This window comes from Eutrigla gurnardus, assembly GCF_963514095.1.
Source record: "Eutrigla gurnardus genome assembly, chromosome: 1".
NCBI lineage: Eukaryota > Metazoa > Chordata > Actinopteri > Perciformes > Triglidae > Eutrigla > Eutrigla gurnardus.
Window position 1 is genome coordinate 6,737,813 of NC_139915.1, and position 27,428 is coordinate 6,765,240.

Here is a 27,428-nt window from a genome sequence, read left to right on the forward strand (position 1 = left end):
CATCCAGGACAATGCCTTATTTTCAGTGCATAATGGAAAACTGCACAATGGTGCGTCAAAGAAAGAGGGTACATAGAAGAGAATACTCTTATAGGCCTGCTAGTCCTTTTCTATAAGGGACAGCTATACTAATTGTACAAAGGTAGCAGCATATTTCTTTTCTCTTCTCAGTAGGTGGTTTAATAATGCAGTTCGACAGTATGGGTACGGGTTCATGTGGTAGGGTAAAAACAACCTGGGAAATGAGATAAACCAGGGACTGCTTTTTTATGTTGGAGAGGAGAGGAGCTTGAGTTTTTTTTTTTTTTTTTACTAGTCATTGGGTAACACTCAGACATTCAGGAATGACTGTAATGTAGGCCTTGGGACAGTAAAATTCCTGCGTACTCAAGGAGAAACAGACGTAGGAGGGAGTAAAGGCCTCTCCATGACCCTGAGAGAACCCTTCCTTGGACTGTTGGAAGTTATGCTGCATTCAAGGTCTTACCAAAAAAGGGGACATCTGCGTTTAGCTTCAGTCAGTGTTATTTACTTAAAAAAGGGGACTGAAGCGTTTATTTCAGTGATATTACAGCTACCAACCCAAAACAAGTAATTCTGCCCAAAATAAAACATTTTCCAGTCTGTACCCTCGAGTCAAAACATCCTTTCCTTTTGTCTACGTCCTGCCAACCTTTCAGTAATGACCTCGACGAGCCACATTAATGTTATGCTGCACAATTACTCTATTTGGTGACTACCCAAACCATAGTAATAGTAGTAGAAGGGACAGTCCCATTCACATCATCGTAGCAGGATGTAGTATTATCCAGGAGAATCCTCTATTTCAATCTCTCTCAACTGGGAGCCGTTGGGGCGAAAAACAGGCGTTTTGTGTGTATGTGCTTGCAGTTAAATGCGTTTGTGGTCCTACTCGTCCAGAAGGTTTTCTCCATCGATGTATCGGAGGCTGCGGAGGAAGGCCAGGGAGCTCAGAGTGTGCGAGTGTCTGATCCGCACATGACCGGTCACCCTCTGGATCAGACCGGTGAAACTCTCCAGTTCTGCCACCATGTTGTCTAAACACACACACACAAAGACATCCAGAGACACACTATTGTTAGCACCTGTTTTCTACACCTGTTTTATTATGTATCTATGGATTCTGCTTTAGCTACATGCGTGTTTCTGAACCCTCTAGGTTTGACATTCTTGATGTTACTGGAAATCCCTTTTAAATCAGAAAAAACATACCTGAATTGTGTTTTTTTTTTCCTCATTTCTTACCACTGAGACTTCCAGAACTTTTTTAAAGCCCTGGTCTAGACTAATCTTGACATCACTTCTGCTTTGTAGAATCGTTTTTTTGTTGGAGGAATCTTTCAGTAAAACCCCAAACTGCTTTGGTCAGAAGTGTTTTGAAAACCCAGAGGCGTTGTTAAGAAACAGTTGACTTTTGCAGAAATCTGGGACCAATGCCCTTATGGTGCTACTGGTGTCATCTGTCACGGTTAAACAATATGCAACAAACAAACGTCTTTAGATTTCCTGGCCAACTGAGAAACTGTAGTGTTGGCAGCAAAAGGAGTGTAGAAAGGTTTATTAGCGTTAACTGTAGTGTTGCTGCTGTACACTGCAGCACTTACGGCCTCTGCGGATGTTGATATGCAGGTTGCCTCTGATAACAGTGCAGCCTTTGAGAGACTGAGCGGCATCCATGGAGTCGATGACCTTCTCCCCGCACACTTTATCACACAGACCCCGACAGGCTGTACAGAACATACTGGAGACAGACAGGGAGAGATAGAGACGGACAGGAGAAGGTAAATGACGGTAAAACATTTTACTGACGTACATCCATTCCCTAAACTCTTGTAACTCCCCCTCTGACCTTTAATTCTTTTTTTATATCTGTCCCTGAAAAATGCTACGTCAACGTTTGATGGTACTGGCTAAATGAGAGATTCAAAGATTAAACTAGAAACCTTGATTGATTCACCAAACAACCACAGGTTTATAATGCCGCTATGAACAGATGGGTGTCTCGACAGTACCCGCCCTTTATTGTAGCTGCTGTATTATATTCAGTTTTTGACCTGATGACATTTTAGAATGGAAACTAATAGCAAGGTGTGGAGCTGATACCAATACCAGGCCAACAATAAGAGTACCTGCACCCAGTGACAATGAGGTGGATTGCAGCTCACCTGTTGGGTGAGGCCTGCATGTACCCGTGTGGGCATTCGGACATGCACTCTTCGCCGTGGATGATGAAGCTGTTGGTGTCTGGGAGGTGGACTTTGGAGCAAAGCTCGGCACTGATGCAGCGCCAGCCCTCAAACTTGTAGGTGCCGGCAGGGCAGTCTGGCACGCAGCGTCCTTGGTGGTAGTAATGCACACATGCCGCACATGCTGTGTCACTATCGGGGACCGTGCAGCTGCCCAGACACTGAGGGTGGCAGCACTCGCCGTCCGCTGTACACGCTTGCCGTACACACTTCTCTGGGCACTCTGGTGGGGGGAGACAAAGAGAGGACGCATTATACCTATGCAAATTTACAGGCACATTAGGACATCTATCTATTACTATATCCTCTTACTCATGATTAGGCATGGGACATTATGAAAATATTCCTGCCAAAGTAATTGCTATCCATGATATAATCCTGATAATCATCAAAATCTTCATCCATTTTTTTTTGTATTTTATTTATTTGCATTGTATCACTGTATTTTCCTTGCAATATTGTATTTTCATTGTATTGTTCAGCACCTTGTATTGCAATTTTGTATGAAAGGCGCTATATAAATAAATAAAAGTTTAAGTCACATACGGGAATCATTTCATGTTTTTGTAGGAAACAAATATTTGTATTGCATCCCAGATAAGACATCTTCTCTTAGTGAACGTCGGTTTTTTTTTCATGAAAAAAAAAATTATCTTCAATAAAATGCTAATAATAATAATATATTTTTTAAACGAGGCTCTATTTTCTCAAGTGAGCTAGTCAGCTTCTCAAGTCATTCGTGACGATATTTCCGATTATCCCAATAATCTTGATAACACACCACAATCAACTTATTGTGAGATTTTTTTAAATCACAACATGTGATTAATTCCTTTCATCTCTATTCATGGTAGAGACGTCAGTGTTTTCCCCCACAAACCAAGTTTGATTCTGATATTGTATCGATATATTACAGCTACTCCGTGCAACAACAAAGCAGTCTTCTTCTTCTTATTCCTTTTTTTTGCTAGATTACATGGGACTCCTCTCATCAACAAAATGTGCATAATCAACATTTTGTGATACACCTGCAAAATGTCAAATGTGACCATTAAGCATCAGCACACACTTCTAGCGCGATAACAGAGTGCAATGCGGTGCTTTGAATAGATGCTGTACTTAGAGAATGGAGGGTTACGAAACCAAGAACTGGAACTGGATCACAAACCAAGCTCAACATATCACTAACAATACTTGCCTGAATCTTCCCGTTCTTGTGACTCCTAATCCAAATCCAGCAAACAACAAACACAGTAAAGGGGCATTTCACTGCTTGAGGAAATGTCAGCATGTAACAAATAAACCAGTCAGCCTGACTAAGCCTCTGGTGCTGTTGGCTAAAGTCCTAAACAAATGATTTGCATTTAGTAGAGAGTGCCAGACAACATGGATGCAGACACAGTAACAGACACATTTTCTCTCTGAACCCAGCTTGCAAAAGAAAAACAAACTGGCAGTCATGATGTGAGACATGCAGGCTGCTATAAGTCCATCTTTGCGTGTCTAAATGCAACCTGTAGATGCAGTGAACAGTACCATAGATAAAAGCTCCGACAGGTTGTTTACAAGATAACACTGTTGTCTGCTGGGTGGGCTAGTTTTGAGACGAGTAGTTCAACCCGGATCCACAAGGGACAACATTCTCTACACTCCAGGTTTTCCACCGAGCACCACTACAAATAACTCCTCCAGTTGCTGTGGTGTTCCTCTAAAGGAGAGGATATTGTAAAAACTGATGACAGGGACAACTGATAGAGAAGCTCCACAAGGAAAACACTGGACTGACAGTAAAGGACAGAACCACACCTCACGGTGGCCATTGTCTCTACAGCAGGGTCATTTAAATCAAGCACGACAGAACTGGAGAGCAACCACACACTATAGCCGCTCATTTCACCAAGGTGACACACACCTTCGTCATTGCCACCATTAAGTTGTGCATCAACTTTTTACCCGGTGTTACCGTCAGTGGCTCATTGGTCAAAAATGGCACTGCAAACAGAGACAGAAGCTGATTGGTTCACGCTACAGAGAGAAATGTTCGAGACCTTCGACGCACCTACACTGTCTGCCACAGAAACAAACACATTGCTATGGAGACGCTTTGAATCGCTGCTTGACCTTATTTGTGTGTGCATGGTGGTATTTGTTCTGTAAGGCATAAACAAAAAGGAGCAGCATATCAAAACAGAAACTATGAGATGAACATAAAAAACTGTAATGTTGATTATGCGATCCTCCACATAGTTTAGCCGTGGGAGTGTTTAAAAAGAGATCATACGAGGAGAAGTTGTGAGGAATAAAGTGTTGCTTATAGGATGATGAGTGATGAAACACTGAAGCCAGTTTCCACACGTTGCCTCCTCTGTAAAACAAATTGAAGAACCAAGCGGCAGGAGACGTCTATTCCTCTTATTTATATTTCAGTGATGTGTCCATCATGACTCACGAAACAATGTTTTAGTCAGGATATCTGTAACGCGTACTTGGCTTTATTACTGTGTGCTCAAAATGGGTAAACTGATGATGAAAGACCAGGATGCTGACTGTAAGGCTCTTTGAAACAAAAAAAGCCCAAAAAACAGATGTCAAATTGGAATAGGAAGTCACTCCCGGGGGCTGAAATACAACAGAGGCTTCAACCATCTGCTTGATCTTTTTACCTCTCAAACTTGGAGCTTAGTCCTTAAGGAAGTGTGGGTGATTTTGGGGGAAATGGCTGCCATTAAAAAGTTGGATTTTGTCAGTTGCAGCTAAGAGGTTAACGCTTAAGTCAAATAATAGAATTAACGACCAACCCCTTTAGACTGGAAAGTGTGAGACAAGATAACATCTTAACAACATGAGAAGATAGTATCTTACATAACCATCTGTTATTCGCCGTTGTATTCACACGTCAAGATCCTGTAGATTTGGTGGCATTTTGCTTTAAAGTAACTTTGAGCATAATATTGACATTTCTTACCAAATTAATAAAAAATGAAAATGGCTAAAAACAGCATCTTCCGTTTTTAATCAGCCCTAATCGTACAAGGCCAATTCTGGGATGGAGTCGATCGTTGGGATTGATCTACATCATGAAAGAAAAGAATGATGTCCTGTAATCAGACCCCATCCTTGCCCTCTGCCAACAGCATCTATTGTTTTTACTTCTTCAGTAACCACTGTGTTGCATCACAATCACAGCACAACACAGCACAAGCCTGTTGGACTGGAAATTAAACTAGCTGCACATTAAAATCTGGTAATTTGGTGTTAATGACTGATTATCTGAAGATAGCAATGTGCTTTCCTACACTGTAACAAGTGCTTGCAGATAAAGTATTAGATGTTGAATTTTTCCTCATTTAGCGGCTGGCTAGTTCGCTAGCTAACATTAGCTTATTAATTCCACCATGTTTTCATGCTAACTGGCTCTCTGCAGCCAGTTGCTCCAGCCAGCAGGAGCGAACGGGAACACTCTGGAAACGGAGGCGCTACGTTTGCGCTGGCTGATTCTGAGTTGCTACGGTGGAACCTGTTGCCCTCTCTGTTCCCAGTGAAGAAGTCTCCCAGCTGTGGGGAGTGAGGCAGAGGGGCCCTGAGGTGTAGTTCTTGTCTTATTTGTGATCTGATAAACTGTAAATTCATCAAATTCAGTACGCCATGTCCTATTGCTATTTTTTCAAGCTAGCGCTATTGTTGCCATCATAATGAAGCTGCTCTCAGCCCCTTGTTTTTGTTTTTTATTGTCCCAAATAATTAATGCAGTGGGTGGAGTTAGAGTCAGACCTAGAGGTGAAGTTACACTTTAATGAGATGTTTTAGAAGCTGACAATAATGAAGTAGGGAAAATAGCCATGTTGAGTTACATTACAATGTTTTATCGTCACACTGACCTTTGTGCGACCTTTAAAGTCTTTGGTGATGATAAGTAACTATCATATTTAATCAGAACACTTCTGAACTGCATACCAAAAATGTAATAGTAAATAAAAGTATGTATTTGCTGCCTGGTGCCTTCAATACTCTGACCAGTTTCCACTTCCTTTTGAGTGACAGCTGAATTCAGGACGCTGGAGAAATCTAGTATCTCACCGATATGACATTCATCGTCAGGCAGTGCCCATGAGATGACCTTGCAGCCCGCCTCCTGACCGACACAGAAGCCAATCAGGAGCTTCAAACTGTGTGGTCCCACCAACCATTCAGCAGGCTGTTAGCAGCAGGAGGGAACCAGTGCTGCAACTCTCCGGCACAGAATGTTCCGTCTCTGCTCCGAGGCCCCACCACCCCCCGACTCCATCTCGCCCTCTGACCCCTGCGATGGGGTGATGGTAAGCTGTGCTGGAAAGGTGTAATTTTGCGATGTGATAATGAACAGCTTCAGGCCTTTAGACAGAGAAGGCTGTGGGAGAAGAAGATAATAATCTGTGTCTGAAGTTTTGGCTCAGGCTGGAGTTGTTAGTCTGTGGCCTCCTTAACACAACTAAATGACTGAACCGCTATAGGGTGGATGGACATACAGTTTACATCAGTATTCCACGGGACATCTGCAACATAATGGATCCCAGCTTTTACCATCTTTACTGCACTTTGAGAGACGGGCTCAAGCAGAGCTGCAGCACAAGAAGAGGAAGGGGTAGAGGAGGAGAACGAGGAATAGTATGTGTTAAGGATAGATTAAGACAAGAATGAATTACAGGAGGAGGACATGAAGATGAAGAAATGGAGGAAGAAGTCAAAACACTATCACTATTTACACTGACGACGGGGTGGAATAAAGGCGTAATACTCCCGCAACGAAAAGGCAGTGTAAAAGGGGTTATAGACACCCACACAGTTGGGAGGGCTGCCAGCTGGGGGAGCCAGACAACACCAACAGAAATACACTGGTGGTTAATTTCAATTTAAAAGGATTTATAGTGCAACGTTAATAACTTAACAATAATGGATTCAACAGTCCAATTATTCTTTATGAAGACACTTTGAAATTTGTGTTATTTGTTTATGTTTTCCATTTGAATTTTTCTAAATAAATAAAAAATGTTTTACGATTTAAGCATATATCGTCACCAGTGAAAGTATTGTGAGGCTTGAAATGAGCATTCAGAATTTGATGATGCAAGTGATGCATGCCCTAACAAAAAGCCCACATTTCTGGTTGTAAGGAGAGACGCTGCAACTTTTATACATTTTGCAAGACTTGGATGTGAACAGGTTTTTGGATATGCGCAAATATCGCAACACCGACCTTTTCAAGAAGGTGTTATAAGGAATGAAAGAGGGACTCTGTTACTCTGCGTATTCGGGACTGCATGTGAACAGGAATATTAGTGGAATATTAATTTAATTTGCCATGTAAACAGCACATCTTTAAAAATTAAAAGTGGCGGTTGTAGAAAGTTACAGTAAGTAAAGGAGTCGGTGCAGTAAAACAGTTCACCTTTCCCATTATGCCATTACGCAGGCTGCTGTGGGTCAAATAGCCTATACAGGTCTTCCAGGGAAACAGAAATACCTGCCCAGCAGGAAGGTAGGCTGGGAAACTCACACCAGTCACCAGCCAAACGGCAGGGAAAAGTAGTTTCTCAACTATTTTATCATGGCAGCTAGAATCAAATAGGACTGGACTAGGAGTCATATATCATTTAAATATATTGCTGGCTGGTTAAACAATGAAGTGGCATTGTTTAACCCCCCCCTCGCTCTCTCTTCTGCTTGATCAGCTGATCAACTAAGAATTAAAAGCCTTTCTAACTGTTAATCCCTTTTTCAGCCCCCATCCTCGGGGTGATAGGAACAGGATGTCCCACAGAGACACACAGTTGCAGTGATGACGCTCCAGGCTTTAGCAGTGTGTACTATTCAGCAGCACAGCACAACAATAACAGGCAAAGGCAGATGTCTAGACTGATGACAGCACAGTTGATTCAAAAACACAGATAGAGATCTGTATTGGCCAACAGCCCTGCCTGGAAATCCATCAGTTACTGTAATGTCTCAGAAGTGTAAATTCAACCCACATGTTATGTTGTTAGGATAAATTACATTTGGTATCTTTTCAATCTGATTAACAGCCTCAGTCTTTGCCATGACAAAGACCAGGGAAATAGGTCCACCAACCTGCATTTGACAGGTTTCTGTGGAAATGAAACCCCGCCTAAGAGCCCTACTTTCACATTTGGCATCACTGAAGTGTTATACATGATCCACAATTGGATCCTCACTTTCTTTTGAATAACACGGTTGGAGTGTGAAGTTAAATACAGCACGTTTTTGCTTGAGTAAAGCGGAAGTCAGGCAGAATACTAAGGATTTGGTCTGATGAAATAATAATAAAAACATTCTGGTTTCACAGTGTCAGAAATTGGCGTTCTAGTTCAAACTTGTGGTTTTGGGCTTAGTAAATAATTTGATCAGGGGGAAATGGAAATGGCTGGAGTCAATATTGGGATTGTTATGTTTTTTTTTCGATTAATTGTGTGACAAAGACTGCCAAGACCAGTCCCCTGGGGCTCCCTCAACTTCCTGTATGATTTGGATTTGTAATTACCCGTCCCGATATGGCAGGCCAGTACCATTATGTCTAAAATGACAATCTAGGTAACATGATCTAAATGCAATCATTAATCAAATACTGATGTGGATGATGCATTTTAAAAATTATTTTTAACCACCGCTTTTCACCTTGTATTAACATCAAAAAGAGCTCTAGTTACATGAATTCTAAATTAAATGAATAGACGATTATGTGTCATGCTATGCTGTGAACGGGTCAACTGGGAAACATGGATGAAAATGTGTTATTAATTATTATTAATAGAAATATTAAACCATTACCAAAAGAAATGCCCGCAACTCATCAATGAGTTACTACTGACCAGTGGGAAAAAGAATATTGATCTGCACCATTTCATTCATCAACACTCAGCCTCATTCACTGCTATAATTTCACACAATCATTGCTGTGCACGCACACGCGGCGCAAAAACACAGACACACACAGAAACACACAGAAACACACAGACAGAGACAGACACGGAGAATATTCGGTTAAAACAGATCGATGTTGCTGTTTTTCTGAAGTAATATAATATAGCCGCAATACATTTCATGTGGAGTGAGCACTGTGCCAGACTCCATTCAAAAAATAGCCATTTAGATGCTAGATTATTATCAGCAAAAGATGAGCAACCAGCTTTATAAGTGACTCATTTTCCCTTTTAAACAAGTGCTGCGTGGCGGATCTGAGTTTTTAATGAATTTCTTCTGGTGCTGCTAACATTCTTTCGCAATGAACAACTTTCCATGTAATAGAGAAACTAACTGTAGACATTTATAGAAACAGTTGACCTACAAATTAGGCTATGAGGTGTTTAGAATCGAAAACGTATTGTTTTGGTATTGGTATTAATTTCAAGGTTGGAATTGTATTGAAAAGTTGTATATATGACATTTTTCATATGAACGCACATGGAGCAGATGATCTATTTATTATTTACCATCAGACAGACGAGACTGGACTAAGATGAGACTGGACTAAGATGAGACTGGACTACCAGATGAGACTGCACTAGCTTTCCCGCTAGGAAATCCTGCCGCATGTGCTCCTAATGCACCACCACCAAGGCCACCAGTCCATAAAACATGACGGCCTTCAGATGTTTCTGCCATCATAAAAAATTATGGAAAATATTGTGTGTTAGTCCCGTGATTGACTGGCAACCTTTCCAGGATGTACCCCACCTCTCACCAACATCACCCCCCCAATCCTGTGACCCTCAATGATCTCTGGCTATAGCTGATGGATGGATATTTCTTCTTCCTCCAACTTCACACACCCTCCATGCCCTCCTGGTGTGTGTACTGGTGCTGTGTATGAGAATTGGCAGCCTCCTCCTCAGACTGTCAATAATGGACAGAAAACACAACAATATAGCTGTGTTTCCAGTCTCATACAACGCTTGTTCTGTTACAGCCAGGGAGTCTGTCAGTGTGTAGTTCAATCAGTCATTCACAAAACCAGTCAGTCAGTAGTCAGCAGAACAAAGATCCCCATTAATTCAGTCCATTCACAGCTCTTCGTGGCTGACCAGCTCTGTCCTGTTCACCTCGAGCCTCCCAGCAGATACAAGACATCACAACCAGCCGGTCAGTTCAACTGGTCAAATGCATCAGGCAGCCACAGACATGACAACCTGCCATTCAGTCCAGCCCCACAAACAACCTGCTCACTGAGTGCTTTCAGCGACCGAGACAACAGCAAATGCTGTGTCTGAAATCACCCATGACTCACTATATAGTGAGTTTGTCATGTTGCAGTGCTGTCCAAATGTACATTGAGAATATTCAATCCGCCCAAGCGGTGATTGATAACTGATGGATGGATGGATGGATGGATGGATGTTTATTGTCCCCACATTGATGACGACAGCGTATACCACCAGCCCTAGAAATATATGCAACATCACTGCTTACCAGGGGGAGTTAAAAAACAACTTATTATCCAACTTTAATTAATAAATGAATCATGTACAAAAGGGGTTTTTCATTCCAAAAGGCTACACTTTAAAGCAGCATAGGACATTTAGTTTACTTGAACACAAATGCAGACCCTTGAGCATTGCCAGGCACTATTACTGGTAAACACCCGTTGTACTGTACAGGGAAAGAGTTGTGTTGATGAAGAGTATCAAACATGCTACATTTCCTTTGACTCCTCCGTTCCTCCAAGTGCGAGGAGACGTCCCTCAGGAGATGTGTGGTCTGAAGCTTCCTGTTGGTAATTACGGTCTGTTAACAGTATAAAAACACCAAAAGAGGTGATGTGATCTTTCCTGTAATTGATGAAAAGCTAGATATGTTTGTCTTTCAGGCTCACCCTCAGAGAGGGGATTCACACTACCTGTCTCCTTGTAACATTATACCAAGATAGACTGCAGTTCCTAAGACTGTAGATCAAATCTCATTTTTATGCTTGCTGGGTCATGTGACAGCACAAATACAGGTCACCTGTAGTGTGTGATGGCTGTGGGAACCAGCACCCAAAGGGGAACTGCTGCAGTAGCTTGGGGGGTCATGGAAAGATTGAAGGGGAGCTCGAACAATTTCATAAAATAGAAACTAATATGTAAATAAAGACAATCACAATAGCTCCTTAACACCACATGGGAACCACTACCTCAGAGGCAACAGAAAAGTTTTGGAAAAACCATGAAAAAAAAGGTCAGATACACAGCTGGTTTAGTGTGGTTATAGTAAAGCACCTGCACAGGTCTCTGTTGGCGTGGGTATGTCGCAACAGGGTAGTTAGTTAATTGTCCTTTAAGGCGGGATTGTATAACAATTACAGCAGCAATGATTCTCTCCAGTCTTTTTTTTATTTTAAAAACATCCCTCCTATTTTTTCTATATCGTTGGGAGAATCCACTACACTTGTACGACAGTCAGCAAGTCTTTAGTCATTTGTTACTTTGGTACCTACTTTCCCGTTTTTTAGTTCAAGGTGTATACTTAATAGACCACTCAATGAAAAATTCCCATCACACAAGGTATCCTATCCAGATCCTGATCAGTGGACAACCTATCCCTCACTTGCCAACTTCCCACCAGCAAAACCTATTGAAATTATTTTCGTTATTCAATATGTAATGAATAATCAACAAACCCATTTGAAACAACATCAGAAAAATACTCTGTTTTCGAGTTTAAAACAGAGCTAACACTTAGCCTTGTGGAAGTTGCTAGGAACAAAGATCTGTCAGATCAGCTGACACTGCAAGATGACAGACAAAAGGAATGTCTGGCATCCACCTGCTGACTGACCTGGAAAAGACAAGACAAATCAAATAGGTTGGTCCCCAGAGCCTCCACAGAGGTCAGACCATAGCAGGATAGATGGGGGTTTACGAGAAGCTATCAGGTTAGCTGTTCCCTGATGCCTGCTAATCTAAGACAAGTTACGATTAGTACGGTTATCACAGTATTGTGGTGAATGAAAAAGAGTTTGAGCCCAAATAAGATTGGAGCACTTCTCACAGTGATTGATAGTCATGTTGATCATGTTTAACGTGCAGAACAACTTTTCTTTGACATTTGTCAGCATAGGAATTACTTGACCCGCAAGAATCCATGTGATGACCAGCTATAAGCAGAATCTTGCATCAAAAAACATAAAAAAAATGTACTGATTCACATCTGAAAGTGAAACTTAAAAAAGCACCAGGTGGATCAACAGATGCGCTGAATTTTGACACAGTCAAAGATGCTCTTGAATTGTAAAACACAGAAAAATGAAAAAGAAATGTAAATATCATAGGGCCCTACATCTTGCCAGGAAAAAAGGAAATTAGCAAATGTAAACACATTATCCAAATTGTAGGAACTTATGTTCATCTTGTGCATACAGTGTAACATGCGGGTACCACACGTTGAGCTCAGTTTGGAGCTAAGGCAGCATTGAACGGAAAGGAGGAAGAGGACAGAGCACCATCAAAAACCCACTAAATAACTAGACAGTCTCAACCCCTGAGGCATCCCTCGGATCACTACTGCTTTCAACAAAAAGATATTTCACAATTTTACAAAAAGAGCTGCAGGTGTAGGGCTTGAACTGTGGTTGAACAATAATCATCCAAATCAAAGCTATCTATAAAAACAACATATCCGTAACTGGCCTTTATTGTTACCGTAGCTGAAGTTCAGAATGAAACAAGGCAAGGTTATAGTAATTCCGTTGAAATATCACACGGTTTGTGTTCAGAAGAAAAGGATGGCACCGAGCCCAGGGTTTCCATATCAACAGACACCATAAAGCCTATCATCAACCTGACTGTCTCAGGTGTGTTTTCGCACGGTTGGGTGCCTCTTTATCATATTAGATCGTTGTTAGATTTAAACTCATTAACTGCTCTGCCCTCATGAAAACATTCATGTTTTTAAATATTACACAGGCTGCACCAGAGGGGGCTCTCTAGATTATTTTGTCTTTGTGAAGATTATCTTGCCCAACAAAATGTGCACGTACCATAAACTTGTGTTTTCCATTTTCTACAGTAATCCAAAATCCAGTGGAAATTCCCATTGGCTTTTTGTTGAGGGAAGCAGTGTAATGCTGATTTCTGGGATTGGCCTATAAAAATAAGTAATCCTTGCAGCACTCAGACAATTGATCCGCCAATTACATATAAGCATAGTCTGACTCATCAGACTGTGAGTTTAATTTGGCAACATAGCAAATCTACCATTCTGCTGTTTTGTAAGAGCCCCGTCGCTGCATCCTGTGCTTTGCACCTCCCAAGAAGATTGTGATTGGTTTTAATAAACACAAACAAGCCAGTGTTTTCTCCTAGAATGACAACGTGTGGAGCTTTCTTAAGCGCTGACACAGTGCTTTGTTTGGAGACAGGTCTGGCTATGTGAGACTAATATATAGGCATAACGCAAAAATATATTCTAAACTAGGACACAAAAACCTCAACCAGGCCAAAGTATTTTGCCTTTTTCCTCTCTCTTTCATTGAAATTCTACTGTGATCACAGCAGAGTGAAATGATGTGAAAATGAGCCTGTAAAACAAAACATAAACTATTCCAACCAGCCTCAAATCCACAAACAGAGATGCGTCTCAGTCCATGGTCATGGCGCATCCCAATCTGACGGTGTTAACAGAGCACAATTAAAGGCCACATAATTAGAGTAGGCACTTCAACACAGCCAAACCAGTAATGTTCTCTTCCAGGAATTCCAGGGATGGGTGTGACTGTTCACTAAAAGTAGGCATGGATGTGCCTGGTTTACAAAGCAGTCCCTATAATTACCAGCCCTGACAGCCTCTGGGTTCTGGGTCAGGGTACGAGGTACATGACTAGTTGTGCATCATCATATGTTGGGATTTTTCCGAGTATATGATCAGACATAATAGTGGGAATATTACATTTTAGTGATTGCTGGCAAGAAGAGTGGGTCTGAACTTCTCATGGATCATTTAACCAAATATGACTTATATCAGAAGGTCCGACTTGTTGTTTCGAAGTCTGAATTCAAACGAAAGGGATGGATACACCAGCTAGTTATAGTGTACCCAACATGGTGACTAAGGAGGCCCAATATATATTGTTGTTGGACTATCTAAAATTAGGACGATACATAACCACGTCACTGACATCAGATTAATTTAGTATTTTATTGCATCCTTTTAAACCTTACATTCTGTCAGATGTCACTCTCATAAAAAGTAAGATCTAAGAATCAATAAACTATTTTGATAATTGATTCATTGTTGGATTAAAAGCCAAATAATATAATAATAAAAATAATTTCATATTGTTGTACACTGAATATCTTCATTTTTAACAGTTGGTTGGACAAAACAATGCATTTGAAGGCATCATCTTGGAATGGGGGAAAAAATCTGTTTTGCACCACTAATCAAATTATTAAGTGATTATCAAAGAAAACAAAATTTCGAAAGAAAAAAATCAGACTGAGAAAATGATGCGTTAGCATTCTATCGCAGAGATCAGCCCCAAGTAAACTTGCCAGCACTATATAACCATATATATATATATATATATATATATATATATATATATATATATATATATATATATAGCTTTACAAGATGATACGACGTGATATGTGAGTGATAAAAGCGCTGCTGGGAACGGAAAGGACACACCTATAAGTGAAAGACGATAACCTCATGTATGAAATATAGACTGATTTCTTTGGTCAAAATTAAGGCAGTAATGTGTTTAGTAAATACGGATTGCTTGCATTGGTCCACAGTGACATATTTGCAATAGAAGTAAAGGGGAGTGAGAGCATTTATTAAGCAACCACATGGTTCTAGGCCAGCTCCATTAATCCCTTGTATAACTACGAGGCTAGCACGATATATTGTTTCAGCGTCGAACATTGCGCTGTGCGCAATAGTCACATGGCAAGACGTGAGAAGTTGGCAAACCACTTGAAATCGCCACGCTACAACTATTTTTTGCTACTTGATACAAAGGGAAAACTCCCATGATTCTCATTTTTATGGCTAACCCAGTATTTCTCGTTAATAACCTACAGTCCAGGTTGGCTCGCCAGTTTCATCATCAACTCTATACAGTATATCCCGACACTTTTTACCCCTGCCACTCTGTGTAGGGTTATCCTCTCCCCAGTAAGTGTATTTCCCCGTAGCGGTGCGCACCTCATATTAGGTCGGTTTGGAAAGGCCAGGGTTGAAGGTGGCTAGTGGATCTGACCACGAGCTTTACAGCACGCCTCATCTTGACCTTCCCGCTCCCCGGGGATGTGGACTCGGTACACGCTTCGTCCTCTCGTCAAAGTGGGAGGGACCTGCAGCGATCACACGCCCGCACAACAAATGCACCCGACCCGTTTTGAAACATGGAGCCATCTCATTAACCATGATTTGTGGGTGTGACTTTTTTTGCTTTCATATCTACACGACCAGTGAATTTATGAATAAATGTTTTACGAGAGCACAAAAGTATTTATAGATCTAGCCTAACTTTGCTCTCCAGATGCATAAAAATGACACATTGACTTTAAAATATACAGTGAAAATGTCATATCCAATAAATATTATAATGTTTTGTTCCAATAGTGTGCAGCCTGAATGACTACTGTGTGTATTGAGTGAGAGAGTGGGTGTCTGCACTCATGATGGTATGGAGCTAATCATAGCAGAGATTAGACAGACATCAGCAGGAACTAGTACTCACTGGGCTTCCTTAAGCCCTAAGCACTGGGTCATTCAAGTCAGACTGTCTGGATAACATGACCTGTCAGCTGGAGCTGGGCTTCTCTCACTTTGATTTACTCTGATCAAACACACCTCCACCTTATCTCCTGTTACCTGTACATAATGTATACACCACACAATGATGTAACCTGTGCTGTTCCTTCATGTGGTGTTTCTAAATGTGTATCAGAACTTACCATACTTCTTATTCTGTGTTACCAGTCCTGCTGTTTCTAATGTGACAAAGGCCACCTAGCCAATATGGCCTCCTGCCCACAATGCATTACTTTTAAAAAGGGCACAATATGTAAGTTTTGAACAAAGACTCACCTTTAGTTGTTACAGAATCAGCATAATCAATGCAACAAGAACAGAGTCAAATTTGTGATAATGCAGCCATGCTTTCTATCACTTTGCTCTAATGCAACACCACCTGGCCAAATATCAGAGCCTCTCAACAGCTGGCAAAAACAGAAAAAAACTTTGTGAAAATATAAAATACACAAAATCAATGCTTTAATGCGATCCTTTCATATTCATCCCAGCAACCTCATCTGAAACATGCTGCGAGAGCAGAAATATTCATGGTCAAGTACAGCAGAGATGTTCACAAGTGAAAACCCCAAAACATCAGTGAGCTGAAAAATGGCTAGTTCACAATAAAAAAATATATATATTAAAATTGCCTCATATTAAGCACAAGAGAAGCACTGGGTTAATAAACACTGAAGCAAAACCAACCAGAAAAGAGGTCTGGGACTCACTCACTCTCTGTTATACGAGTCTCCTTAGCTTTCTTTCACACACACTGCTAGATAGCTGAATGTATGTCGCCTGCATGTCAGCTAACGCACAGTTTCCCAGATGCCACAGCAATGTAGTCAGCATTTTATAAAAAAATTTTGTTGGAAGACGTGTTGTTGGAAGACATGTTGTTGGAAGACGTTATTCCCCATTAACCACATCAAAAACACGCCGCAAGGAAGTATAACGTATCATATGAAGCCAAGATCCTCAGCTGTAGTCATACGAGATGCGTCTTAAACACTATGAAGCGCTAACTGATAGTGTATTTTTTCAAGGTGGATAGCATATTGCATATTAGCATTATAGCTTACACCATTTAAGATCCCATGAGGTAAACTTCCACTTAATGTGTTAATATAAAGCATGCCTATATGCTCGATAGATATACACACATATTAGACACTGAACCTTTAAATAGGCCGTCGGGATTTCCGTACAGTTGTGATGTCGATTAAATATATAGATGATTTCACACTCACAGTATTAAACAAATGTGTCCTAGTTTGTTTCTGGTCGCTGTGTATGTGAATGACATCACCTGAAAGGAAGCAAAAATGGACCCAAACTCCAGGTATATTCATACAGACGGTATGAGAACAATAAAAAGGCTTATGAACATAAAAGTATTAAAACATGTTTGTATGAACCTGAAAAATGAGCACGTCTCTTTTAGACCAGTTAAATTTGGTTACTAAAAATGTGAACAAAATATGACCTCAAAACAAATATTTTAAGGTGGAAAAATACATTTATCAGTTTTCACTGCACTCTGCACATTAAGGAACCAAGTTTAGAACGTCCATACTTCCATCCATACTCGATTCATATCTTGACTAGCAACCCCGCCGTGAAATAACTAAACACTTTACATACAAATGAGCAAACACTGACATGTCAAGTACAGTAAATTAATCTGGCAACAACCCTGAGGACAATCCTTCTGGTTTAATGTGTAATCCCTTTAGCTAGGGGTTAACAAAAGACAAAAAATCCTTCCAGTAAATCCCTGAAGACCTACTTTGTACTTTAATGATGTGCTTTCATCTCCTCAGACTATACAAAGCACCGGAAAAACATCCCCCATGCTGTTCAATGAGAGAGCGTGTGTTCGGGTTTGTGTGTTTGAGAGAAAGAGAGAGAGTATGTTTGTTTCCCAGCATGCACGGACATGACTCTTTTTTAGAAAACGCCTATGAGTTATGAACGGGACAAAGCACTCAAATAAGATTCCCAAAAAACAAATGAGGTAAGTAAACATGCAAGAATGTAACCCCCGTCGCCACGATATAAAAAAACACTCAACTTTCCCAGAGGAGGAAACAGTCTTTGAACCCTCTTTTCCTTGTAACAGTTTTATGAATGAGTTCCGACTGAAAGAATGTCCTTTATAGTAACTCAATGAAAAACAGGGCGAGCACATTTCCCTTCCGTCATTTATTGATCTGACGAATGACCGGGTCTGGAAATAAAATGCCTCTGAACACAAAGATGGCTCTCTTGCCAGCACAGCAGAAGGCCTGTGAGCAAGGCACACACATTTATACAATAGATCCCAGATAAGATTACTGAAGCCTGGTACAGGGCGTCATCAGCGGGCACAAATGAAAACCCTCATTATTTGGTCCTCAACTGTGTTTGCTTATACTGGGACAAAACCAAGCAAACAGGCATGATTCTAGCAGCATCAGGCTTTTTATTTTTCTCTTACATACTAAACACATCAAGATCATATAGCATATATATAAATAGCACCTGATCTGCTGGACAACAACTTGATGGAATGAGGGGATGGCCAGCCAGGGAAAGTCCTCCAGCTATCGGCCTTCTTCTTTTTAATGAAGCCCGCTTTTTCCTACCACCAGACTTCTCCAATAAACTGCCCAATAAATAGCACAACAATGCAGTCTCTGCAGTGAGAGCAGTAGTGCTCGGGGTGTTTGAGATCAATGCTGTCTAAAGGCTGCGGCAGCAGCGAATGATTTGCCCCTGCTGACACGCTCCCTCAGCGGTCCACTTGACTGCTTACGTATCTTCACAAACTACTTCCTCTACATTTAGTCTACTTAAACTGACTTAACAAAACATGTCAACCTCATCGGCCATGTTTTAATGTGTCTCATCTGTCCAGTTAGGCGTGGATGAACTGCAACCAAGAGACTTTGGGGCAAGTATGGTGACTTTATCTGAACCCGTCATTTATTCTCCTCCTGAGAGTTTTCCTTTTGACAAAATAAAGAATACATTTTTTCATTAAAGGGAATTGTAGTTTATTGCACTACTTTAACTGTGCTGGTAGAAGTAGAGTGGACGAGAGATATTTACGGGTAGAATTAAGTAGATAGAATAGTACTGCAGGGATGACATATTTTTGTCGGCCAACCCTGGAACTAAGCATCGATTTAGCAGGATTTTTCCATTATATTTTGGATCATTGCAGGAAATAACGCTACAGTGCAGGACTCCAGACTAACTTTTCCTCTAGTCACACTGCAAACACAGCAAATGATTTAGTCGCACCCTAGTTTTTGTTACAGCTTGGTATTAATCAACATACAATCAATCAAAACAAAATGTCAAAGTAGTCAGGTATAGATCTCTTCCTCCTTGAAAACACACCGGTAACTGGATTGTTGAATGGAATGTTTTGCGTGTTTCATTAACGACACCTAAAATGTCAGAAAAAGTAATAGAATGGAACTGAAAATGTGTTTTCCTTTTAACTGAAAAAGGTTAAAAGTATGTAAGTAAAAAATGTATTCACTAAAAAATGTTGGTCAGTAATCAGATGTTCCCTTTACTTTAGTTTATGTGATTTATCTGAGTTTGCAAGCAGATATCACATTAAACAGCATTAATTAGACTTTTTTCTGTAAAACAGCACCCCCACCGGTCCATCAGTACCCGTTCAGGTGGGGAGTGGTACTGCAGCAGAAAGCCAGAGAGAGGCTTCCAGAACAAAAACACACTAAATGATAATAAATTCAGATGAACTTCTGTGAGAGGTTGATGAGGGAAAGCTGCTAAAAACAGGAAGATGCCACAGTAACTTTAGAAAGCCTCAATTCCGGATACTGAGAAATAATATCTGAAACATGCTTTTTAGTGGATTGCAATTTCCTTGTTTTGTTTTTTGTTTTGTCTGTCATACTTAAGTCCCGGTAGCCTACTAATAAAACAGGGTATTGTACTGTTTTTAACTGTTCTTTTAAACATTCGCATATGCGACCATTTTGTACGCAATTTGGAGCCCTGACAGTGGCATGAGCATATACTATTAGGCTTTAAAAAGGTGGACTAGTCGGTGTGATGCTGTTTTGTAGTCTCATCTAGCCACTTGTAAATAACAACAACCACATTTTTAAAGACACGTAAAAACTTAAAAATTCAAGAGGGGGGTATCTACTGGCGAATTGTATGTCGTAGAACAAAACTTCAAAATATCTTGTGTTAACCACATGTTATTTTAGGCATCTAACCAAAAACCTAGCAGTTTGAGACGAGGAAACCCAAGGTGCAAATAAACCAGGGTTTAGGAACTGCTGTAGTCTCAGTGTGGGAAGGAGTAGTAGTAGTAAAACTAGCAGTTAGTAGTAGCAGCATATAACTGAGAAGATGAGGCAGTCATGAGAGAAACTGAGCAGCAGCTGCCACACAAGCACTGGTGATAGAAGTACTACTAGCCAAGACATTTAGCTGTTTTTTTTTAAATAATCTAATTCCTGTCCTTCACACCCGGGCCTCTGAAAAACAACATGTTTTGAGTCTAGTCTCAACAGAGTGGAGACAGATGGACACCCTGTACTTTCTCAGTAGAACTGTTACACTTGACCTCCTTACCACGTAGTGGTTTATATACAAAACACATTTATATCAGTATTTCATATAATCATCATAACAGTCAGATAAAAACCCAAACAATGCCTAGTGTCAGACAATATAAATATCACGCTCAAGAACTTCATCTCCAACTTCTAGTTGTTTGTAGCACATTGAGTCTACTCCTGCCGTGAAATGTCCTGTATAAATATACTTGACTCGACTTGTTATGTAAACAATGTAGGAATTGAAGCTTATTTGGCTGATGATAGAAAAATGTATTTAAATTGTGGATGTCAGGAAGGAAGACAGGTGGCCTTCAAAGACACAACTTTAGATCAGGCTTATGGTTCGTGGTGGATTGTAACTGAGGACATTTACTCAAGTACAATTTTGAGGTACACTGAACCTTATTTTATTTTTCTGCCACTTTGTACTTCCACTCCATCAAATCTCAGAGGGAAATACACTTTTTAGTCTTCTATATTTATTTACCAGCTTTAGTTAACAGTGACTACATTTTAATGTTGAGATCAATAATCAACTAATAATTATTATGTTTTATTTTGGATTAATATTATTAAAAAGATAATTCTCCAAGTCAAGATGTTCGCAGCCTGTGGTTGGTTTAGTGTAAAACCGCTCAGTTAATTACATCTCATGACGGTTCTCCGTGATACAAACATGAAATGGTAGAGGAAAGGTCTAGAGTTTAATGTGCACTCTTTCTATTGTGCTTTCTTGCCGAGTTCTCCTCCTCCATCCGACACCCCCTCCATCCATCCATCCATCCAACATGACTGCCTCCAACATATTCCACCTCCTGGTTTTCTTTTCCAGCATAATGCTCACACCCTGCCACTCAACCACCCCCCCAAAGCAGGCCAGGCGTATAAGTGCAGACACGTTTATATCTCTGTGATTTGTCCGTTGGCGTGTGTGTGCTTTGAGTGCGTTTGATGACGGAGACAGACATTGTTTGTGTGTGTGTGTTGTATATGCATGCGATCCAGGCCAGTCCTGCGACAGTTCTATGTCACAAGACTGAAAACATCAACATGCTGAGTCTGCAGCAAGGCGCCAGTCACCAGGGAAACAATTCAGCCAGACACACACACACACACTCAGTCAGCCAAAACACATTGTCTGAAACACACCAGCAAAACAAGTCATCTAAAACGCTGCAGTCGTAAACACAAAATTAAAGGGAGAGTTCAAACTCAACGTGCCTGGAGTAGTTTAATTAAACCCTGGAGCACTTTAATTCAGTTTGTTTAGGCGGATGAATCAAACTCGCATGTAAGCAAATAACCTGAATATGTGAGCTAGTGCTCAGAAATGAACAAACTTCACTGATAGCTCTGTTTAGCTCTTTCTTCGTCTTTCCTTAACCGATGTATTACAGCAAAGATCTGTCGACAAGTCGATGATGAATAACAACGTTCCCCCGCTTTCCTTCATCCCCACAGCCAAAACAAAACAGCTAAAATAGTTAAGGTGACAGGTAGCAGGCCACAGCTGGGGCCACAGAGACATTCATTACACTCCAAAAATCACATCTACACAAATCAGGCCAAAGGCTGGACTGTCTGTGTGATCTATTTGCAATTCAAATCCCTGATGAGCTATCATGTGTGACAGTCAGCTTACCTTTCTGGCAGTAATTGGAATTCCAACAGCGGTAGTTGTAGTTGTTGTTGAACATGGTCTTTCTGCACTGAGGGCTGTTCTCCATGATGCCCGGACAAACGTCGCTGCACTCCTTGGACTGCTTGTTCCCGGCGATGTAGTTGTTGAACTCTGCGTCCAGGATGAGGGACCAGTCTATGGAGTCCAGGTAGCAGAGCTCAGGGTTCTTCTCAATGCGGATGGCACCGCGGGTGATGTTCCTCAGGTTGTACAGGCCGATGTCCTTCAGGCTGGTCATCTCAAAGATCACGAGGGCGTAGTTGTAGAAGAGGTTCCGCCCGCGTATGACAGCGAGGTTCGGGAAGAGCGTGCTCAGACTGTCCAGGCCGGACACCCGGAATAGCAGCAGGTAGTCAGTGATCATGGTCAGCTTGGGGAAGGTGAGGGAGCGGAAGACATCCTGGTTGATGTTGTTGTTGTTTTTGTCACCTATGAGAAGGATCTGCAAGTATCCCTCCACCACTGTGCAGTTCTCTAGAAGCTTGAATTCGCTGATGTCATTGCCGATGTCGATGCTGGGACCGCAGACTGCAGGGGGGAAACAAAAGAGGGTTAAGGCCATAATCCATTATATTCAACAGTATCATAAATCTCACTTGCTCTATTCATATTTTTTTTCTTTGCTGTATGCTTTCACTCGAGGCTCTCCACAGGAATCGTAACCGTTCATCATCACAATGTGAGATCTTGGCTAAATGGAAAAAAAGCTTTAAACCTGAGCAGCAAAACATTTACACAGAACAAACTCTTACTAACGATCTGGATATTTCAACAATTATTTACACAGTTTGACATATATAGCTGTTAAATGTAACAATTAACAAAACAATGGGATCCTTTTCTGAAAAAGTGATTATTTATAAAGAGATTTTTTAAACATTGACAGTACACTTGAGCTGTGTTGCATGTTTGCTTTGCAGTTCTCATTGTCAATGCCAAAGTAAATACTTGATGTAGGTTCTATTCAAGCTCAGGTTAACAGCGCAATACGGTTTACATAGCTCTACCTTCAGGCTATTGTTGCTTGTGTCCACCTTTCAGTTTCATGCCAGTTTGCTTTTATAACCCAATGACATCAAAGGCATAAAAAACTTTAAAAGAAATCATCAACAAAGAAATTTCCACACTCTCAGTCAGATCAAATGCGGTAAATGTTCAGCAAGAGACGGGTTTAATGTGTAACATGTTCACCATCTTATTTTAAGCTTGTTAGCATGGTGACATTTACTAATTAGCACTAACCCCCCAAGAAACAGTGAGTCTGATGGGAATGCGATTAGTTTGCAGGTTTTTAGCATAGACTGTATATAACAGGTGGACGTAGTCACAGTGACGTGCACCATTGGTTTGAAACAGCCGTTGTTAGTGCAGCGTAGCGCCCCCTGCTGGAAAAGTCTCAGCTTGTAGCAGGCTTTACATACACTATGATCTAATGAATTGACTTATTTATGAGAATGTGTCTGGGCTTTTGATCAAAGGACAGGCAGTAAAGTATTCTTTAATGGGTAAAACATGCATTTATGCAATTGTATGTCCAGGATGAAATAGATTTGTTTACATTTGTTTCAAACATAGGTAGGACTTTGTTATTTACAGTCAGTAGACTCCCATTCTATTTTGACAAAAGAAAAACTTTGAGCCAAAATGAGCACAAAGCAAAGAGCACTTCTCGGAATCTGAACCCACACCAGGAAAAGTTTGTTAAGGCACAATGATGATGATGGCAGATGATAGCCGGAGGATTTGCCTTTCCAACATTCACTCCCACCTGTGTGCCAGGCTCTAAACAAAACTTGGCCTGAAGCCCCAGCACCACCCACAGAAACATGGAGGCTATGATCACACATCACTGTGAGGAGGATTTAGACATCAAAAGCTGGAGAGTTTAGTCATGGAAAACTCACACCAAGTAGCTAACAGGTTCTCACACTACTACTGATCTATAAAGTTTTACTGGAGGCTTGGGAAAGATGATGCATAGCAAGAAAACAATTTGATACCATTTTTTATACTTTAACAATAGTGTTGGTGTTGCAGGTTTAATGAGTTAACGCATCCCCCCCCTCCCCTTTCTTTTTTAAATCAAGTGATTGCCCTGAAGGCAAAACCTGGATGTTGAGCCATGTGCCACTAGCTATACATATTCTCACATTAGATGTGAAATCGTAGGGCTGTATAGGTGTAATATGTAATAACCCTGTCATAATAAATGTTTTGTCTTTAAAGGAAAACACCACCGCATTTCCATACTGAACTATGTTCTGCTCTGATGTTAGACGAGGTGATACATACCTCCCTCTCCTCTGTGCGTGCACTCAATGGCTCTTGCGCGCACTCCGCGCAGCGCTAATTTGCTAGCATGTAGCTTGTCCTTAGGATCCAAAGGGGGGTGAAGTTAGAAGCGACCAAGCACTTCCACGTTGTCCCTATTTAAATACGGTTACGTGAGTAGTTACACGACCCAAGTTTGGTTACACAAAATGAAACATGCCAATTCTTCTAAGCGGATAACAAGGATAACTATATAGTATGGCGGAATAACAACTGGAAGCACTTCGACGTCGGCGCAGTAATATCATCACTCAAAACATGACGGGACTATATACCTTCTGCTTGTTTTCACAACCCTGTACGATGCACGTTATAACCATGATGTTTGATTGTTCACAAACTATCTTACTACAACCTGATGCTTCCTCAACTGTGCACAAACTACTACAGGTAGTGCAGGCGACGGCGTGCAGGTCACGTAGGTTCTATTGACGGAAGTAAGAGGGGGAGCGGAGTGATGATATTACTGCGCCGACGTCGAAGTGCTTCCAGTTGTTATTCCGCCATACATTATATAGTTATCCTTGTTATCCGCTTAGAAAAATTGGCATGTTTCATTTTGTGTAACCAAACTTGGGTCGTGTAACTACTCACGTAACCGTATTTAAATAGGGACAACGTGGAAGTGCTTGGTCGCTTCTAACTTCACCCCCCTTTGGATCCTAAGGACAAGCTACATGCTAGCAAATTAGCGCTGCGCGGAGTGCGCGCAAGAGCCATTGAGTGCACGCACAGAGGAGAGGGAGGTATGTATCACCTCGTCTAAGATCAGAGCAGAACATAGTTCAGTATGGAAATGCGGTGGTGTTTTCCTTTAATCTTCATGTTGTTGGGGTCTACATGGAGGCAAGCAAAATCTGTAGTTCCCTTAAACATATGTGGCGTTCTTCAGAAACCACACGGCTACTGAGGTGGAAAATTGTTTAATTTCCAAAAGAACACTCTGAACCCTTCTGCTGGCAATGGAATTTTTTTCCCAAACCTCTCAACGCGGTTTCACGCCGTAGCACAACATGACACATCGCAATATTGAAATACGATCTATATCTTGCCAGCTACATCACATTTTATATTCTCAAAAGTTGTAGTGATTTGATTTTTAGCTTGAACCATCAGTGATAATTTACTACTGGATCAGAAGATTAAAATGTTAAATGTTTAGCTGTGGTGAAAAAAACAACATGTTTCCAAATGTCTGAATGGGTTTCATCCTCAAACATTGTTGTTAGCTGAGACTTACGCTCACTATTAATGAAATAGATAACAAATCTGGATCTTTTCATCAAGCAGCTAAAAAATGCTAGAATTATCCAATGAACAGCCACTCTGGAGTCAGTTACACACATACAAGAGTGGCTACTATGACTATATGACACAAGCCTAATGCAGACTGCAGGTATGTAATAAAACAAACACAAACTCAAAGTGTGTGTGAGTAACACCCCTCAAAAAGAGATCAGTCACTTGTTACGACTTACAGAAACTTTGTCCATTTCTATTTGAAAAAAAGAGGAATGTTCTGCTATTTTTCAAAAATAAAAGTCAGATTTGTGTTTTATCACAGTAAACTCTACAGACAACAAACACACACAATATAAAAACTTTCCTACAGTTGACCTCGTTCAACCCCACTTCAAAATCACACTGGAGCTGTGGTTTGTACCAATGCCCAGCTCAAGTTCGATGAAGCTGTATCACTTTTTTTGTATTCGGCATTTTAAATGGAGATAATTTGGTTCTCGCGTTAAATAGAGTACGCTGAGAGTTTTAAGTGTTCTCTTGAGAGCCTTTGGTGAGCCATTATAAAATGCCTTTGGTGTGATTTAAGGCAGGGTGGCAGTGTGCTGGTATGACTGTTATGTCTTTCTCTATAATCTACTTGTCAGTGCACACTGTCAGCAGCCTTGAGCGAGCTGCATACCTGTTAATACAATCCCAACACCCGGGCCTGTAAAAAGACACAGTGCCTGGTGGCGTTACGTCACCACAGCCGCGACGCTTCGCCCTCAGTGGCCTCACTGCAACACCTGCATGGCCCATCTTTCATGGGAACTGCTCCTGACCGCTTGTGAAGACACTAAACAAAACTTTCTGAAAATGTACATCTTGCGCTCAGCTAAGTGAAAATACCCATAGCAGGTGTAACAGCTTAATAACCCCTCCTCCTCTTACACTGACACATTTTTAAACAGCTGAGTACACAAGCCTATCGCTGCAGCTTTGATGAGCCTCCCAATCACATATTTACTCTTGATAACCTTTTCCCAGCTGGCTGCGGCACCCAGACAATTTGAGGACCATCAGAGGAAATCCACTAGAAGTCCCATAAGACAAGAAATAGGAAGCAATTCACCCTCTAAGCTGGTGCTTCGTACGCTGCCACTAGACTGCAGCAAGTCTGTTTACTCCTCATTTCCATCCCGTTAGTGACAGATTGCCTGAGGGGGGGAAACGTATTCATAAATACTTTTCCACATGAGAGGCTAGGTGAGAAGAAATGCACCAGGAAGCTTTCGCTAAAGATCATTCTTGACAGATAAAACTCGTTCGGTTCATTTGAAAGGCTGCGTGTGCAGCAACAGAGCTGAACCTGGTTAACCCAAACCTACCAGATGTCCCAACTGATAGAGCAGACAAGCAGGAATGCTTAGAGTTTAGCCACACAAGGAACCTTTACACAGCTCCACGCCGGAGCGAGAATGAATTTCGTTGGGAGACCCTCTCTGCTTCTCCCAGGTTTGTCCCGTAACCACCGGGGCTAACAGTAAACCCCATGAC

General features: G+C 41.1%; 1 protein-coding gene across 2 annotated transcripts in view; it reads right to left on the reverse strand.

Moving 5' to 3' along the window:
* The window catches only part of igf1rb (insulin-like growth factor 1b receptor), a 44,282-nt gene that overhangs the window by 14,734 nt on the left and 2,120 nt on the right, over nt 1-27,428 (reverse strand). For both annotated transcript variants that reach the window (XM_084016905.1, XM_084016904.1), the window contains exons 2-5: nt 22,281-22,847; nt 2,187-2,490; nt 1,626-1,762; nt 914-1,058 (exon numbers count right to left, since the gene is read on the reverse strand). In XM_084016905.1, coding sequence (XP_083873031.1) covers nt 914-1,058; nt 1,626-1,762; nt 2,187-2,490; nt 22,281-22,847 — 1,153 coding nt within the window. The remainder of the gene's footprint in view (nt 1-913; nt 1,059-1,625; nt 1,763-2,186; nt 2,491-22,280; nt 22,848-27,428) is intronic.